The sequence below is a fragment of the Lathamus discolor genome, chromosome 5 (genome assembly GCF_037157495.1).
Source record: "Lathamus discolor isolate bLatDis1 chromosome 5, bLatDis1.hap1, whole genome shotgun sequence".
Classification (NCBI taxonomy): Eukaryota; Metazoa; Chordata; class Aves; order Psittaciformes; family Psittacidae; genus Lathamus; species Lathamus discolor.
The window spans coordinates 111,844,057-111,863,382 of NC_088888.1; the positions used below are offsets into that span (position 1 = coordinate 111,844,057).

The 19,326-nt window shown below is 41.3% G+C and overlaps 1 protein-coding gene and 1 long non-coding RNA gene across 19 annotated transcripts in view; one reads left to right on the forward strand and one right to left on the reverse strand.

Annotated features, from left to right (window-relative positions):
• Nucleotides 1-19,326, forward strand: part of DTNB (dystrobrevin beta) — a 198,546-nt gene that overhangs the window by 36,770 nt on the left and 142,450 nt on the right. For all 18 annotated transcript variants that reach the window (XM_065682020.1, XM_065682021.1, XM_065682023.1 and 15 more), the window contains 3 exons: nucleotides 5,620-5,774; nucleotides 11,355-11,460; nucleotides 18,014-18,180. In XM_065682020.1, the coding sequence (XP_065538092.1) occupies nucleotides 5,620-5,774; nucleotides 11,355-11,460; nucleotides 18,014-18,180 (428 nt within the window). The remainder of the gene's footprint in view (nucleotides 1-5,619; nucleotides 5,775-11,354; nucleotides 11,461-18,013; nucleotides 18,181-19,326) is intronic.
• On the reverse strand, nucleotides 12,696-17,700 carry LOC136015708 (uncharacterized). Its single transcript, XR_010613307.1, has 3 exons — nucleotides 17,390-17,700; nucleotides 16,003-16,117; nucleotides 12,696-12,969 (listed from the first exon to the last, which is right to left on the reverse strand). It is a non-coding gene; the product is annotated as an uncharacterized LOC136015708 (long non-coding RNA).

A 19,326-nucleotide genomic window follows, 5' to 3' on the forward strand; every position in this document is an offset into this window, starting at 1 on the left:
TTGCCATCTAGTGCTAGATCATCCTTTAGTGTTTACTGAAGTTCACCCTAAAATTCATACAGTAATGGATGCTAAATACTAGGTTTCACATAATAAAGGTCCTGAAAGCTAATATGTTGTAGGTGAATTAGCCCAGTTGGGGGGGGGCTGATTTTGAAGAAAGGGTATTTTGTGCTCCAGCATGCTGACCATCATTGTGGCCCTCTACAGAGCTCACTTCAGTTGGTCTTTCATATTCTGTGATTCTCAACAATTCTCTGATGCTGGGGGTTCCCAGAACTGGGTACGGTAGCTAAAAGGGGTCTAAGACGTGCCGTGTGGAAAATATCACTTCCCTGCACTAGCTGAGTTTCTATTCATACAGCCAAGGATGTTTTTGGCCACTTTGCTGCCAGTGAGCACTGCTGGCTTACGGTCATGTTGAGACCTCAAAACTCACAAGGACCTTTCTGGCACAGCTGCTCCCCAGCCTGAATTGGTGACAGAGTCCCTTCCTTCCCATGGGCAGGGCTTTCAATTTATCTTTTTGAACTTAATACGGTCCTTGCTGGCCCATTCCTCCAGCTGTTCCAGGTCCTGCTGGTTGGCAGCCCTTACCCTCAGGGGTATATCACCTGGTCCTCCCAATTTGGCACCATCTGTGAGCTCAACAAGCAAGCACACATGCTACTGACAGACACATGGAGCTGGACATGTCCCAGCACAGATTCCAGCAGTAGTCCACTTGTTACTGGTCTCCACATAGGATTCGGCCCATTGTCCACTACCCTTCATGTTTGATCATCCAACCAGCTACTTGCCCATGCAGACTGTGACATCCCAGGTTGGATACTGGAATGTTGTGGGGAATAGAAAGTAAAAAGCCTTTCTCAAGATGAGATGAACAGTATCCACAAATTCAGGTATCACAGAAGACAATGGAGGTGGTCAGGTGTTATTTAGCCTTGGTAGATCCATCCTGGCAGATCCCAAGCAGGAATGTTCACCAAGAAGATTTGCTCCATGATTTTCCCAGGATCTGAAGTGGGGCTGACTGGCCTCTGTTTCCTTGGATTGTGCTTTTGACCTTAATAGATTTGGATTAATGCCAAAGAAACTGCACACACCCCAAAAAGCTCTGTCAAAACTATTCACCTGTTAAATTAATTTTCTTGGCTTTTACTGATACTGAACCTAGTATTTAACAAGTATTTCATGAATATGTGTGATGAAAATTGGTAACTTCATTGGAATTTGGTGACACAAGGTGCGCTCAAGCTCAAGGTCCTGGAATCATAGAATCATAGAATAGTTAGGGTTAGAAAGGACCTCCAGATCATCTAGTTCCTACCCCCCTGCCATAGGCAGGGACACCTCACACTAAACCATCCCACCCAAGGCTTCGTCCAACCTGGCCTTGAACACTGCCAGGGATGGAGCACTCACAACCTCCCTGGGCAACCCATTCCAGCGCCTCACCCCCCTAACAAGAAAGAATTTCCTCCTTATATCCAATCTAAACTTCCCCTGTTTAAGTTTGAACCCGTTACCCTTTGTCCTGTCACTACAGTCCCTGACGAAGAGTCCCTCCCCAGCATCCCTATAGGCCCCCTTCAGGTACTGGAAGGCTGCTATGAGGTCTCCACGCAGCCTTCTCTTCTCCAGGCTGAACAGCCCCAACTTCCTCAGCCTATCTTCATATGGGAGGTGCTCCAGTCCCCTGATCATCCTCGTGGCCCTCCTCTGGACTTGTTCCAACAGTTCCATGTCCTTTTTATGTTGAGGACACCAGAACTGCACACAATGCTCCAGGTGAGGTCTCAGGAGAGCAGAGTAGAGGGGCAGCATCACCTCCTTCGACCTGCTGGTCACGCTGCTTTTGATGCAGCCCAGGATACGGTTGGCTTTCTGGGTTGCAAGCGCACACTGAAGCCGGCTCATGTTCATTTTCTCATGGACCAGCACCCCCAAGTCCTTCTCTGCAGGGCTGCTCTGAATCTCTTCTCTGCCCAATCTGTAGCTGTGCCTGGGATTGCTCCGACCCAGGTGTAGGACCTTGCACTTGGCATGGTTGAACTTCATAAGGTTGGCATCAGCCCACCTCACAAGCGTGTCAAGGTCCCTCTGGATGGCATCCCTTCCCTGCAGCGTATCAATTGAACCACACAGCTTGGTGTAATCGACAAACTTGCTGAGGGCGCACTCAATCCCACTGTCCATGTCAGCAATGAAGATGTTAAACAAGACCAGTCCCAAAACCGATCCCTGAGGGACACCACTCGTTACTGGTCTCCAGCCGGACACTGAGCCATTGACCACAACTCTTTGTGTGCGGCCATCCAGCCAGTTCTTTATCCACCGAGTGGTCCATCCATCAAATTGATATCTCTCCAATTTAGAGACAAGGATGTCGTGTGGGACAGTGTCCAACACTTTGCACAAGTCCAGGTAGATGACGTCAGCTGCTCTACCCCTGTCCCTCAGTTCCATAGCCCCATCACTGAAGGCCACCAAATTGGTCAGGCAGGATTTCCCCTTAGTGAAGCCATGCTGGCTGTCACCAAGCACCTTGTTGTTTTTCATGTGCCTTAGCATGCCTTCCAGGAGAATGTGCTCCAAGATTTTACCAGGCACAGAGGTGAGACTGACTGGTCTGTAATTCCCCAGGTCTTTCATTTTCCCCTTCTTGAAAATAGGGGTTATATTTCCCTTTTTCCAGTCTTCGGGAACTTCACCTGACTGCCATGATTTTTCAGCTATGATGGCCAGGAAGATAGGGGTGCCAGGGTTTTGTCACTTTGGTTTTAACTCCATTGGAGAAATGGTGGAGCCTTCACTTGAAACTGCTCAAAGCATCAGGCAAATGCCCTGATTGGAAAACACAGACAATTTTGGTGCTTATGAGCATCTGAGTAGAGCCTTGGAGGCAACTGCTGGGCAGGTTTGACATGGTATTGTGAGCTCTGTTTTTAACATAAAAGTTTTATTACAAGCATTTGAAAAAAGGAAATAGTGAGTTGTACAACTGCCATTTTGCATCGTTATTTTGGGGACTGAGCAGTGGGGTTTATAATTCTAGATTTATTATTCTCTCCAATTAAAAAAATTTGTATCATAATAACATTGAACTGAAATTTTATATGAGAATTGTAATACCTCCTCATTGGGAAACTTTATTGGCACCTGCCTGTTGCAACCCTGAGGGAGCTCTTGAGAAACGACACTTACTCTGGGTTGCTTCAGGTTTTTTATTTGAGGGTAATTTACTGCCCCTTTAAAGGGCAGATGACTTTATATCCTACTAATCTTTATCTTTTGTAACTTCCCTGCTAATTTACTAAGTTTAACTTCACTTGACTATAAAATCACTTTTATGACTGTGAGATATAAGTTAGTGGGCTTTGGTTTGGTTTTTTCTTTTTAATTTACCCTTGATAAAGCCTGTTCTATTTTATCTCATTTTCAGTTTATTTCCATAGCTTTAATTACCTTCTCTTTAAAAATAATTTAGATTTTGCATCCTGCTCAGTCCACATTAGTAGACTGTGAATACCCAGCAGATTTCTGTCCTTTGTTAAACACAAGTGCTGTCAGGTTGCTGTCTGGATCTACCCATCTCAGCTTGACAGATTCATTACCAGACCTTCAGATTTTGGGGTTGGGAGTGTCTGAGCTAGAATGGGTTGGAATTTGGGAAGTTTGCCTTGCTGATCAGGTTTAGTTGCTTCCATAGTTTTCATTTGTGTGCATTGTGAGCCTGACTTTTCTTCCACATTCAATTTTTAGGTTAAACTTAATTTTTCTGCCTGGCCTAATTTTCTAAAATACAGTGTTCCCCTCCTGACACCCTTTTTTTTTTTTTTTCCCTATTTTTCTTTTTCCCTTCCCTTTTATTTTCCCTACTGTTTTCTCCTTTCCTTTTTCCTTTCTCCCTCTCCCTCCCCCTATTATTCCTAATGTGGCTCATCATATTATTCAACAAGATCTTCAAACCCTCACTTCAAGCTTGTCTGTTTAGCCAGTTCACTAGAAGTATGCCTTTCTGAAATAGTTGTTTTTTTATGGACCTAGTTTTGATTACTTAAATTAAGCTTATTTTCTGTCAGCATCCTCTTTATGATGTGTAATTGCTGCTGGTGTCTCAAATAACCTCAGAGATGATTCAGTGCTAGTGAAGAATTCTGGTATCTGTCACATCTTGGAAAAATTTAGGTCTTACTAATATTAGTACTATTGTTAGAGAAATCTTCCTTTATAGCATAATATGACTCCAAGGTGTATCAGATTTGCTGTTTAAGCAATTTGTCTTTTCCAAAGAGATTTTTGATCCCAGGACGGTTAGGCTGTATCTATATACAGCGGTCCCAATGTTTTATGTGATATCATTTTCTTACCATGTCATCTGCACACCTTGTTCTGTATTTTTGCCTTTGCTGGGGACTCTGAGCTGGTTGTATAGAGTGGCTGGAGTAGAGGGGCTGAGGGAGCTGAGCTCTGTGCAGTCAGGGATGGCTCAGGGGCATCCTCCATTCCCATGCCCACAGCTGAACATGGCCTTGGGGGGAAATCTTGCCAAACCCCCGTCTTCCTGCTGCTGGATGTGACCGCCCTCCCTCCCTCTCTTTTTCCATATGTGCACAAGACTGCTAACACTTTCCTCAACCCTCTTTCTGGTTTCAGAAATGTGTTCAGCATCACGGAGCTAATTTAAAAGCATACCTTATCTCATACTACACATTCCTCTTATCACAGAGTCATAGAATAGTGGAATGGTTTGGGTTGGAAGGGACCTTAAAACTCATCCAGTTCCAACCCCCTGCCACGAGCAGGGGCACCTTCCACTAGATCAGGTTGCTCTGAGCCCCATTCAACCTGGCCTTGAACACTGCCAAGGATGGGGCAGCCACAGCTTCTCTGGGCAACCTATGCCAGGGCCTCACCACCCTCACAGGGAAGAACTTTCTAATATCTAATTTAAATCTACCCTCTTTCAGCTTAATTCTTAATTTCAGCATAATTCTTGTGTAAGGACAGAAGTTCATAATCTAGCTCTCCACTGTGCGCAGTTTCTCTGGTACAAAACTCAACTCAATTTCTTCTCTCCCCCAGCTCAGCTGCCTGGCTGAGGAGTCTCAGCCAGGGACAGAGGTCAGAGCACCCCAGTTCTCAGCACATCTGTCCCACACTCTCCTCCAACACTGCGGCGCTGGAACTCAGCCTGGCAGTGGCAGGCACCCAGCTTACCATGGGCTTTGCCAGTTTGGACTTTGTGGTTCTTACAACTTCTTTTAATTCTGTGAGACCTCTCAGAGGATTTTTAGGTTTATTTTGGAGGTGTAAGCTTGAAGATGTTGTGTTCTGTAATTTTTATACTGCCTCCTTGCTTCCCCTTCCACTTCCTGTTAATGTATGGGTAGAATCTTATCTCAAACTGTGTGAGATGGGATGGAGCAAACAAAGATTTATATCAGAGCATGTTCAAATACGTTCATTTATAAATTTCATCTTGATAATTTCATAAGAAATTATGTGTAGAAGAAACTAAAAAGAAATCTCTTGGGGCTTAAATGGATTGAAATAATTATTTTTTCCTGTAGTAAGCATATATTTACTGTAGGGTTTTATTATATTTTCTTGCAGATATTTTCTCTCAAATATCAGATTCAAATGGACTAATGATATTTACAAAGTTTGATCAGTTTTTGAAAGAAGTTCTAAAACTTCCAACTGCTGTCTTTGAGGGGCCTTCTTTTGGATACACAGAGCATTCTGTTCGGACCTGTTTCCCACAACAAGTAAGCATTAACCACCCAGGATTTCTGTATCGTGTGTTAAGCCTGGGTGGGTCATGGTTTGGATGGGAGGTTTGGAGAGGGGATGGTAATAAGTGCTATATCACCTGAGCAGTTTTAAGGCAGTCTGAGTAATTAAAAATAGGATGCCTGAGTCTTAGGCAACTAAATGATTTTGCATAATTTTGGTTGTTCCCCCTCCTTGAAGGGACACTTCAGTTCCCTGTTGGAACAGCAAGGATGATCTCTTTTTCTTTTCTAAAACATGAAACACAGCATTTTTACTATTTTCCTGTGATTAATTATTAAGTTTTCTCAGTGTTTTAAGAGTGTTAGTTTCAACAGATCACTTGTTACGTGGTTGGGCCTATACAACATAAATACATGATTTTTAGATCAACTTTACCATTATGCTTATTAGTATAGCTGTTTTTTCCAAAATATTTCCACTACAGCTGATGTTTGGAGTAGATGTTGTAATAATGATCTTAAAGAGCTTTTTATTTCTTTATGTGTTTATTGCAATTTAATCATTCCAAGGATTTGTTTCTAATTTGAAATAGTGTAAATAGTATAAATAATCCTTAAATCAACTGTAAGCATGAACCTAGATAATAGTAGGCCTAAAATTAAATGTTTAGATTCTGGTCATGATTATGTTCTGGAAGAAGTATTTCTGAAGTATTTAGATTTAGAGTTTATCATCATTTTTGTTAAACTTAATCAGCAATTAGAATATTTGAAACACAACACAGTAGGAAAGAGCCTTTGATTTAGGAAATGATGAGGGCTGGGAGTTACTAAGGAGAGAATTTTGTTTAACCAATAGTGTAATTAATAAATATTTATTTCTGTTTCCATAGTGACTGATACATTTGTGGGCCATACTTGTTTGTATGGGTATGCCACCCTTTCTGATCTGATCAAATCACGTTTCACACAAGTGGCACTGCTTTTGAATGTAGAGCCTCAGCCTCACTATGTGGCTATAGAAGTCAGACATTGGATTCTAAGCCCCACACAGTCTGTCCATATCTGCAAAAGGAACAGGGATGGGGTTTTGTTTTGTTCAGAAGCCTGGATTCTGGAAGTGACATTTCTTACCCCTAAAGAAGGGCTGGTGTATCTCCCTAGACTTTGACAGTTTGCTGAGATCTCTAAGATAGTTAATGCAAATCTCGCTGCTGTAGCCAAGTGAGGTATAGTGACCGCCCTTGAATCTAAGCCAGCAGTGTGCCCAGGTGGCCAAGAAGGCCAAGAGCATCTTGGATTGTGTCAGCAATAGTGTGGCCAAGGAGAGCCAGGGATCATTCCCCTGTACTCAGCACTGGTGAGATTGCACTCTGAATCCTGTATTCAGTTCTGGGCCCCTCACTACAAGAAAGATGCTTGAGGTGCTGGAGCGGGTCCAGAGAAGGGCAACAAAGCTGGTGAAGGGTCTGGAGCACAAGTCTTGTGGGAAGCAGCTGAGGGAACTGGGGTTGTTCAGCCAGGAGAAGAGGAGTCTCAGGGGAGACCTTATCACTCCCTATACCTGCCTGAAAGGAGGTCGTAGCAAGGTAGGGTTTAGTTCAGATATCAGGGAAAATTTCTTCCCCAAAAGGTTTGTCAAGCATTGGAACAGGCTGCACAGGGAAGTGGTGGAGTCCCTGGAGGGATTTAACAAATGTGTAGATGTGGCACTTATGGGCATGGTTTAGTGGTGGGCTTGGCAGTGCTGGGTTAGCGGCTGGGCTTGATGATTTTAAAGGTCTTTTCCAACCTAAACAGTTATATGATTCTGATTTGCATGTGGCTTGCCTGCAGCATGTCTTAGCACTCTGGCTTTGGCTCCCATGAACAATAAAGCTAATTCTTCATATTGATTCACTTTTAGAAATTCCTTTGCTCTAATTTTATTCAGAAAAACAGAATCGGTCATGTAAGGCCAGGTTTGTAGAGAGTTGTAGTATTTTTTTAATTAATCCCCATATACAAGGTATCCCAAGATGGTTCTTTCATTATTGGAAAACTTTGAAACTTGTCCCAGGAAGTAGATGGATAATCTGGTTTAGAATTAATCCCATTTTTTTATGCCTCGCAGATCTGAAAACAAGCTTCCCAGAGGTACTTCTGTGATATTCTCCTTTTACAGCCTGTGATTTTGCTCCAGATGGCGTTGGTAAAGCTGTGGGGTTTCAGACTTCGGCACGTACATGACAAACACATAAGCTACATTTGCAGTAGTTAACTAAACGCTGCCTTGAGCTGTCCTGGGGTGCTAAGGCCAACTGGAATTGTCTAACCACATCCATGTTACTAAACTCTCTTATTCCCTCAGGCAGGGTGGTTACACGGAAACTGTTTATTAAAAATGATTCCTAGCTGATAATAACACCTGATCTGGGTACTGGAATCATTTGGGAGAGTGAGTAGTTAAACTAGGCACAGGGTTAATAACATGAAAGCATGCATGATTTGAGTTTCAGTGCCAGGAATATTCCCTAGTGTTAAGCTACCAAGAGGCAAATCCTTCCTGGCCAGCTGTGGCTCCTGGCTACCCATGAAGGTCTTGGTTCTGGGAGACGGTTTTTCCAGGTGCCAAAGCCTAATAGTTTGCTGCAGTCTGAGAGATGAAAGGGCAGATAGGCAAAGAAGTGTTGGTGATTTTATACCCTACAAACTGTTCCGTTTCTTGGGTCACAGAGGGAATAATTCCAACTTGTTGACCACACAAAATGGAGTTTATTGGGATGCTTTTGGCAAGAGCTGCATTCTTTGTGATGGCTTCCAGATGTAAAAGAGCTTCAAGTAATACTTTGCTATTCTAGGTCAAGTGGAGGATTCCACAGATGTAAGATATCATGTCATATTTTTCTTAAGACTTGTTCACTTGGCCACAGCCCCCATATTTGTCAGAGATGTTGTATCACCATGACGTTCCCTGCCTTAGTCAAAATCCTTCTGTGTTAATGGCACAGCCTGTCCTGTTGTTGCAGAGGTGTGTCCACTTTACATCTCATTTACAGAGCAGTTTAATTGCAGTGCTCCTACTGAGCTGAGACATTCACTTCCGAGACTCAGGAGCCAGGAGCTTGGCTGCTGTACAGTCCAACTGCACATCATCCTATTGAAACTCAGCAGCACAAGCTATACAAGCAGGCCTGGCTAGGCACTCGTTTGTGCATGCCTTACACAAAAGCTTTGCTGAAGTATTGGCTGACTTAGGCTTTGCCAACAGCATGGCTGATAGTTTAGATAGATCACAAACTTAACAGTGCCAGAACGATGTACAGTTGCTAAAGTGAGCAATAAGGATATATTAAGGACAGGATGGTCTTGTGTATAAAGAATGACATAAGCATACTCTGATAGAGCACAAGACACAGAACGGTTAGGGATACAGGTGAGGTCTAATATACAGCTCTTTAGACCAGTATAACTTGTTTTGACTGCTGTAGAGTTATAAATAATGTATCTTTATGCAGGCTTAGGGGATGTGGTTTTATGCCACATTTCCCCACATGCATTTTGTGGGGAAATATATACATTAAAATCTTGTTGAAACAAGTGTGTTGGCAGTGTAACAATAAAACTGCCTGATTTTTTTGCTATTGAAGCAAGCCTATGGTGTTCTTCTAAATACAAGAACAGCATTGGTATAACCTGTCTGCACCCACCTGCAGAAATATCTGAGGCTGCAGAGCTATTAAGATAAGTAGGTATGCTAACAGCAATTGGTAAAAACAGTTATTAAAATGGAGTAAAGTCAGCAGGTGATCACAGAGATTATCTATGCAGAATTGTGTTTGTTCGCCTGGGGAGTATTTGACCCTCATGACTGTGCCTTTACATTTACTAATTTTCCATTTATGTTCTTGGAGTTTGGGAACTACTGGCAGATTATTTAATTATTGTTGCATCACAAATGGTGGCTGAGTGATATTTTGTGGTTGTTCCATGGCTGGATTCTGAACCCAGTAGGAAATGTTAGACCAGCTACAAGAAAGGGCTTTGTCTAGGCTCATTCTCCGAGACATAATTTCTAGGAGGAGACTGCTGTTTGCTTTCTTGTCAACTCAGCCATTAGTGAGAACACCTCTGCCCAGACAGACAAAATGTAGTAATGATAATATTGTGTGATTCTTTTTGTTCAATTGGTTGCAAAATACCCTACCTGTATTGGTGGAAAAAAACCCAAAGCCTGTGTCCCAACTGCCCTCTGAGTTACATGAAGTTGCATCACTCTCTACACAGGCTTTGATAATTCATACAGTTCACACTGTGCAAAGGAAACTAGTTGATTTTTTTCTTTTTTTTTTTTTTTTTAATTTTTTTATTTTTTTTAGGAACATTCTTGTATATAGCAGAAGGAAGATCTCCTCCTGCGTTTAGGTGGTTCTGCCACTGTCCATATCATATATCACTGTCTAATCATAACTTGGTTTGGGTTGGCAAGCCCCTTAAACCTCATCTAGTTACATCCCCCTGCCACAGGCAGGGACACCTTCCACTAGACCAGGTTGCTCCAAGCCCCATCCAACCTGGCCTTGAACACTGCCAGGGATGGGGCAGCCACAGCTTCTCTGGGCAACCCGGGCCAGTGCCTCATCCCCATTCACAGGGAAGACCCTCTTCCTAATATATAATGTAAATCTACCCTCTGTCACTTAAAAGCCATTCATTTTTGGCATTGTAATTGCAAATGAAAGCTACAATTAATTTCACAGCCCCTAGAAACCCAGCCTGGCTTTTCCTCCAGCCCTCCTTGCCCTCCCTATTATGGGTGCTCTTTGGAGTAGCACTGCCATATGCTAAGGTGAGATAAAGTACCACCTGACCCACTGGCCACCTGCCTGTGAGAGGTTCTTACACATCTCACTGCTCGTGTGCAGAAGCCAACATATTCTTTCTTTGTATCCACAAGATTCTTCACTGGTTTTCTTACCCGTTGTCTCCATCTGCTTGTATTTGCAGCAGCTCTTTTCTTTTGCTCAGTTGAATCCAAAACCTTTGGAGATACTACTCTTCACATGCCTGACTTCCCTCTCCTAATGATTTCATTTCAGTTTCATTCCTAGTCACATTGCTTAAAATTTTAGTCTGGTTCTCCCTTTTTTTTTCTTGTTTTGCCTTCTAAAAAATCATTTACTGTATGCATGCTGTATGAATAGTAATTGTAATTACTCTTTTACGTGTCCACTTTTTAGTCCTGTCTGTATGTTTGAAATACCATCTTCTGCATTAAGTAACCTCTGCTCACATTTGTTGTATTCCTCTTCAAAATAAGAATCCTTAACTGCATCTGGGGAACTAATCCAGACTGACCAGCCCTCCATTTCTTGGAGTTTTCTATTCGTTTGTTTATCATTTATTTTTGTATGATTATATCATGTCTACACTAAAACCTTCTTTGTGTTGTTACTGCTTGCCTAACATAGATTGAAACTCCCTGAGCAAAGTTGTGATTTTTCTCTCTTTCTAGCATATGAAATATTTCTGCTAGACAGAATTTGAGTCATAGAAAGACTTTAAGGCTGAAGTAGTTTGGGGTATATATATATTTTTTCTTATAATTAAGTTCTATTTCTCTTTTCTTTGCAGAAAAAGATCATGATAAACATGTTTTTAGACACATTGATGGCTGATCCACCTCCTCAGTGCCTTGTGTGGCTGCCTCTCATGCACAGACTTGCCCATGTTGAAAATGGTAAATGGAATATTTTCTTGTTTGAAACATCTGGTCAGAGCAGGGTTTCTGTTCAAAGTATGTAAATGTGCTATCCTTTCTCAAGTAACAAAGCACATATGCCTTTGTTGTTCCTACTGTAATGGTCTTAGTCCCAGAGCATTGAAGCCCAGACTTTTGTTGGAGGGAAAAGGAATGAAGACCAATTCTTTACAAAATCACCAGCACCAATGTAGAGCAAGTTTAGTTTCAGAGTTCTAGCATCACTGATAGCAGAAGATGAAAAAACAAGTAGCAGAGAAACAATATTCTCTAAATGTTCCTGTTCTGAAACTCTTAAAACCCTTCACTTGAACAATGCTGTAACATATGTTTTCAAGTGCTGACTCCCCAAGATTTTGGTTCCTATTCAACTGTCTGTCTTAAGTAGCATTTGAGCACGAGTCACTTCAGTGCTCGCTATGGGAGGTAAATCCTGAGCTCCTCTAGCTTCCAGGCCTTTTCTTAGCAAAAATTCCCTGGCTTTACAGCCTATGGAAAGTATTTAAGGGGCAATAAGGGATGGAAAACTGGAGACTAACAGTGAGAAAAGAATAGTGGAAGAGTCAGTGTTTGCTAGGGCTTTATGGAGTTTAGGGAAGCAGAAAGATTTCCTGCAGAAAGTCATGCAAGTGTATTCAAAGTATTTGTTGTTTATAGTGGAAAAAAGGTTTAATTTCTTGTACAGTTGCACCCAGCATGTGTGTATGGTGTTTTGTATGTGAATTTTAGAAAAAAAACCCACAACTTTTCTTTTTCTTCAGCCATAAACTCCATCTTTTGTTTCTTTCCCCACAGAGTAAAATCAATCTATCATCCATCAAAACTGCTGCCCTACTAGTTCTTACCTCTTCTTCTATTTAATGTACTTATAGTAATTTCAAGGTGTATAGACTTCTTCCTTTTATGACACAGGTAGATGAACTCCAGCCACTGGTTTTGCCTAGCAGTTTACAGGCAAGGCTCAGCAGGCTGTCTCTGACTAAGTTTTCATTATCTGTATTCCATTCTGTTTCTTGACATTTATGCATGGTTGAGTGTTGCTGTGATTTTGATATGCTGGGTTGTTGGCATTTGTTTCATTGTCTTCTCTTGATCCTCTTGCAAAGCATATCTGGTTGTGAATTTAATATGCATTTGTTCAGTAGTAAACAAGACTGGAGTTGTGATGCTCAATGGGCCTTCTTTATTTCAAAAGAAGAGAAAGTGAATTTCCCCAGTTGCTCTATATATTTACAGCCATTTCCTGATAACTGGGGGTCTCATCAAAAAAGTGGATGTTTTTTTAAAGAATTTTGAAAGGAGCAGTTTCATGGAGACAAATCTTACGGCAAAGCTTACCAAAAGGTGATGAGGTTGACTTGTTAAAATATTAAGTAGACTGTGGTACTGCAGTGTCTTTCCCGTCCTGATGTGACAGTTTGCATTAACAGAAGGGCAACAGTGACTTCTTGCTTTCTTCTTCCATCCTCTTACCCTTGTAAACTTTTACTGCAAGAAAAGCACATAGGGTGGAATAAATATGGTAAAGAAACAGACAGGAAGATTGTTCATATGAATTACAGGTCAGGATAGAATTGCACAGAGCTTAGGCAAGAATGAAATGGTTAAACATAAAGTTTGAACAGAAGTGACATGATGAAAGATCTGGAAATAATCCATAGTCTGATCTTTTTTTCTGCTTGAAAGTATCTGGAGGAAATTATTAGATGCTGAGTATAAAATCATCGTTACAGATTAGTGCATGCGTTCCTGAATTATCTATGGCTCTTACTGTGCAATATGGCTGCTTTATAATACGCCATCTTCCCTGGGAGCAGTTGCATAAGTGCCCCTGTTGCTGATGCTTTCTTCCAAGCAGCAAGAGATTCTCCTCACTCGTCTCTTCTGCCAACCAGTCCCTGGATTTAATCCTGTGTTACACACAGGAGTCTTGTTACGCATAGGTTTAGCTTTCAGATTACTTCATAGCATAACTTCTAATGTCTGGGGCATTGGAATTATGTTTCTAATTCGTAACAGCCTCTTCTACAGTTATCTCCCAAGCTGCTTGCTGAATTAATGTTGCCATCAGTAATTCATGGCAGTGTTGTTGCTCTCCAAGTTATAATTTTAGCTTCCTCAAAAACTTTTATTCTGTTGCAAGTGGTATTTTTGCTCCAGAGTCAGCTGCATTTCCTCTGCTGAAAAGTGCTGATTAGGAGTCTTTGCAGCTTATGTACACAGGTATGTGGCAAGCCACAGCAAGCTCAGCAGGCAGGGAGATCAAGCTGGGATTGTGTCCCTACAGTAAAAGAAATTGAGGGAGGCTTGGTGTTGGGGGCCTGACTATGGGAAGGTAAAAATAGTAGATTTGAAGAGTTGAGACAGTAGAACTTGGAATTACTGGCATGCATGGTAGGAAAGAAGTGTTGAGGGAAAGCACAGCTCTGCTTACAGATGTAACCACTAAGGAAAAGCAAGGCAGAAGCTTTTTCATTTTAAAGTCTGGAACGGGACATACACAAGGGTTCATTTTTGCTATGGATCTGGACTGAGTATCTCCTATTAAATGGTAATTTTCAATGATTAAATATTTTAAAGTCTTAAAATAGTTAGGGTTGCAAAGGACCTTAATATCACCTAGTTCCAACCTGTCTGCCATGGGCAGGGATGCCTCACACCAGACCATGAGGCACTAGAATGGGTTGCCCAAGGGAATTGTGAATGTTCCATTCCTGGCAGTGTTCAAGGCCAGGTTGGATGGATCCTTGGGTGGGATGGTTTAGTGTGAGGTGTCCCTGCCCATGGCAGGGGGGTTGGAACTAGGTGATCTGAAGGTCCTTTCCAACCCTAACTGTTCTATGATTCTGTGTTGCCCTAGGCTCTGTCCAACCTGGCCTTGACACTGCCAGGAATGGAGCATTTACCAATTCTTTGGACAACCGGTTCCAGTGCCTCCCCTCCCTCACAGTACAGAACTTCTTTTTATCTAACCTGAACTTCCCCTGTTTAAGTGTAAACCCATTCCCCCCTGTCCTGTCACTACAGCCTCTGATGAAGTGTACAGTCCCTGATGAAGTCCTGAAGTGACCTGAACAGAAGAGAAATACATTTTGCAACACCGTATTTTATGCCATTCAGAAATTAACAGAAAAATGTAATTGGATTATCCACCTGCTGTTAAGGGAGGAAGGGGAGCTGGCAGGTTGGCACTGGGCGGAAGCATGCTGTTCCACTTCATTTATTTGTGTCCCAACCATAGCTAAACTTTGTTACTTTCAGAAAAAGGAAATAAAAGCAAAAACTAAGCAAGAAAAAAATCCCACAAACAAACAAAAAATTGCATCTCCTTGTTTTCTGTCTTGATGACCAGACACTTTGCCCATGATCTAATAAGCTCCAATAATGATTGTTCCAGTATTTTCTTCACCAGTCCTTTTGAGAGCGTGCTGCTTGCAGTACATTGAGTGCTGTCACTGTTATTATTTTGCCTCATGTTTTGTTTTATCAGAATGTTGTTACTGCTTTCTTAAATCAAGCATGTCAATTTCAAGTGTTTGATTCTTTGATTCAGGACACTAGTACTGTTGTCCCCTTTTCATCAATAGTAATCTCTTCTAAATGCATGGAGCCAGAGGAGATAAGAGACAATTTTGAAAAGGTGGGGAAGAAGAGACAAGATGAAGTGGTACTCAAAGGTACATGGAACATTGGGTGATGAGCTGATATCAGTATATTGGCTTTTATTAAGGTAGTGACCTAGTGCTCTGGCTTGGCGGGAGACAGCAGCCCTGCTCCAAGCAGAAAGGATATTGTGGGAGAGTGTGTGTGTGGAGGCATCTGTCTGTGCAAGAAGACTCTTTAGGAACCTGTTACTTCACCCATCTTTCTTTCCAAAAGCAAATTCAAATGTGTTTAAAGGTTCTTGAAAGATTTGCTTCACTGCTTCTTAAAATTCTTCATCGAAAAGTTTCAACACCTTCTTGGACTTGAAGCTGGGGTGAGATCAGTGTCTAAATATGCTTAGGGTGAGAAAGTTTTTTCCTAATGTTCTAGCATGAGTTTTTTCTTATTGCAGTTTAAACCCGTAAGTACCTGGGTTTTGGCCACTGGCTCTGGAGAATATATTGCTATTTTGTAAGTACCTCTTGCCTGTTTGATGATACCTTCTCAAGTCTACTCCTAGTGAGGATGTCTACCAGATACCATTCAGATAATTCTGCTGCTTTCTCCTGTGCATTTAATTAACCCACATCTTCTTTGAAAGGTGATGCCCCAAATTGGACATTTTTGGGATCAGTCAGTGTGTTTATGAAAAATATTGACCAGTGTGTGTGACCTGGAATAAAGCCGTTTGCTCATTAGATCTTTCCATTTTGGCAACTGACTGCTCTGTGGTCTTTTTCCAATGAGATTCACATCCAGGTTACAGTTCTTTCTGTCGTGAGTACACCACGGGAGACCAATTTAGTAAGAATGACTGAAGTTAAATGAAAAGTTGATGATATTTGATGCCCGGTTCCTGTTTCCAAGGACACTTACCCTGTCATGGAAAAACATTAGGTTGTTTTGGCAGTCATTGTCCATGGCTTGTTTCTGTTGTTCTTCTGGTCATTAACAGTACTTGGCTTTATATTTCCAGAGTGTATTCTGCAAGCTAAACCAACGTGAGAAGTCAGTAGTTACATAGGTATAATTTCATACCTTTTTAAGTATCATACTTACAATTCTTGTAATGTCTCCTTTAAATCCCCTGCTGGTTTTCTCTCATTCTGCTTTTGTAACTTCTGATAATTTTAACCCTTGTTAACAATTTGTCCCAGTTTTCACTTCTGTAGATTTCCTTCTGCATTTTAGGCTATTGAGGAGCTCTTACATTTTAGCCATATTGGTCTTTTACCGCAGTCTGCTCTTTCTCTGCACAGAGATATCTTATGCTTGTTTCTTTAACATAACTTTTTTAAGGAACTGACAATTCTCCTAACTCCAACTTCCTATTGAACTGTTCCTTCTTGTAGCCTACTTACTAAGTCCCATGAGTTTACTGAAATCTGCTGCATTGAAGTCACATTTTTCTCTCCTTCACAAAATTCACAAAATTACTCTGTTGTCATATTAAGGTCACTTATCATCTTTTTCAACCAGTTTCTTTTCTCCTGTTTGATACAAATCTGGAAGTCTTTCACTGCTTTCTCTACTTTTTCATTAAAAAAAAAAAGTCACCAGTTCCTCTACAGTCCATTCCCAAGGGGTATTTGTATACTGAAATCCCCTACCACAATCTAGTCCTTTGCTTTATACAGTGTTGCTAGTTGCTGCAATAAAGCATTGTCCACCTGACCATCTTGGCTTAATTATCCATGGCAATTCCTGATCAGGTTAATGCTCAGGCTGACTTTGCTTTGATTGTTAACCATGTGTTTTCCATAGTTTTGGCATATACATCCACTCTTGAGGTAGCAGGCACTTGATCACTGTTTAACTGCCCAGAACTTTCCATAGATGCAGTAGCTCTGTGTTAACTTCATTGCCCTGTGCAAAACAGCTAAGTCATCATTTTAATAATAAATCAAAACTTCAGAGTCTTTCTAATTATTTCTCTGACATCTTTTGGTAGTATATAACAAACATATCTGTGATTACTTACACTCTAGACCCACAGCAATATGAAACTATATGCTCCTGTAATTCACCTCCACGTTCACCCTTCCATTGTGTCTCCTGTGCCTCACCTTCTAAGATGCATTTCACATAGTAAGATATCACCTTTACCTCATTCTCACATTCCTCTTTATTTTTTTCTTAAGACGTCTGTCCTAAATGGAGCAAGTTTGTGATTGGTTGTTCATGGTAGAAGAACAGGGAAGAATCATTTATTTATTTGTTTGTTTATTAGCTTGCTCCTGATGGTGACTCTACATGGTCATACCTTATGTAATTTTCCAGTTCTCAAGATGTTAAGATTTAGAGGTACATCAGGCATTTCTTCAGTTTAAGCTGTAGAGGTACTAGAGGCAGCTCACTGTTGGGGAAGAGTGAGGGAAGTTCTTCGGTTGAGAGGTGATATGGAGCAGAAGCCCATTGTGGTGCTCTGAATTTGTCTCTCCTGTGAAAAGCGCTTTCAGCCGGCTCTGGGGCAAAGGGATCTCCTTCAGCAGCAGTTAACCTTTGCAGTTGTTGCCTTTCTGCCTTTCCTGTCCACTCACATGTACGCTCAGTATTGTTGGACTTCTGTGGAGACCTCTGGGGCTGAGTATATCCTAGGAGGGGGAAATCTGCAGACAAAATACTGAACTTGTCAGGCAGAACTGCTGTTGAACTTGTCGGGTGGAACCATTAAGTTAATGGTTAATCTCACTGAAATTACCTGCTCTGTACTCAAAATCCATGACCTGTCCAGAATAACAAGTTGGTTTAGTGGTTAAAATAACCTTGGAGGGGGAGGAGTGGGCACCTTTGGAAGCTCCAATGAAATTTGATGGTCACGGTTTTCCTAAAGTTCACTTATTACCTTCTTTTTTTCTTTCCCTCCTCCTTCCCCATCTCCACTAAGTCTTCCATCCTGTGGAATGTTCATACTGCCGATGTGAGAGCATGATGGGCTTCCGGTACCGATGCCAGCAGTGCCACAACTACCAGCTCTGTCAAAACTGTTTTTGGCGCGGCCATGCAAATGGTCCTCATAGCAACCAGCATCAGATGAAGGAGCATTCATCTTGGGTAATTCATCTTTCTTTGTCATGCTGAACCAACCGCCTCTGTACTAACTTACTTTGAAAGTTACAGTTTTAGTAGAACTGCACAGCAGGACTTGTAAAGGTTTTTAAGTAGAGAAAGCATATGAATAGGTAAAACTGGACTGGTTTTAATACAAGTAACATTAATTTACTGATGGTTTTCATGGTATTCGAAGTGCTGTTCAATGTACACAAGACAGCACCATCCTCCTCAGGGCCTTAACATGTGTTCTGTTCCCCTCTGCACAACAGCCCTACTTTTCTTATATTTTCCTCTCTTCTAGCTTAAGAAGACTTAAGGTTGCAATACCTTTTCTCCCCAGAAAGGTAAAGCCGTTAGCATGAATGGTGTGCTACAAAAGGAACTTTATCCAAGTGACATCTTTAAATATAATATTTCTTTAAGAGAAAAATTCAGTGTTGTCATTGTCCTGACAACTGCAAATGTATGCATTGAAAACTCTTAACTAAAAAGCCTTAAAGAAATTATATGAGAAATAATATTCGGTTGGATGACTATGTGATAATCACATCTCAGGAAATAGTAGACAATTTTAGATATAAACCCCTATTTTATGGTGCAAGATTAAGCCCAACCTTTTACTAATTCAAAGAGAAGTTCAAATGATGATTGGATTATAATTAGTAATTATCTTCATGAGGAAGAGTCATTATAGTATTACTGTTTAATTTAGAAAATTGAGGCTTAGTACCATTCAGTAGTTGGAAGGCAAAGATAGGAAAATTTAGTCTTAAATATTGTCCCTTTTAAACTGCATGGGTAATAAACTTCTGGAATGCTTAATCTTAACTACCAGTAGATCATTATCCCCTTAAGTACATATAAATCCAGTCTGTATGTTTTAATACAAAGACCTATCTAAATAGTAGCTCCAACTCTAATACAGAGATTTCTTTCTGAAGCCCTGGGTTTGCCGCAAGTCAGGCTGGATGGACATGCCCCATTCTGGTACCGGGACCTGTGAACTTGCTGTCCTGCTTTGTTTCAGTGCTAACTTTTGAGGCATTTGATTCTTTATAGGCTGTACAGAATGAGTTGATTTTAAGCTATAATGTGAATCGGAGGAGTGAGAAATTACATAAATGGAAAAGAGGGATATGCAGACTT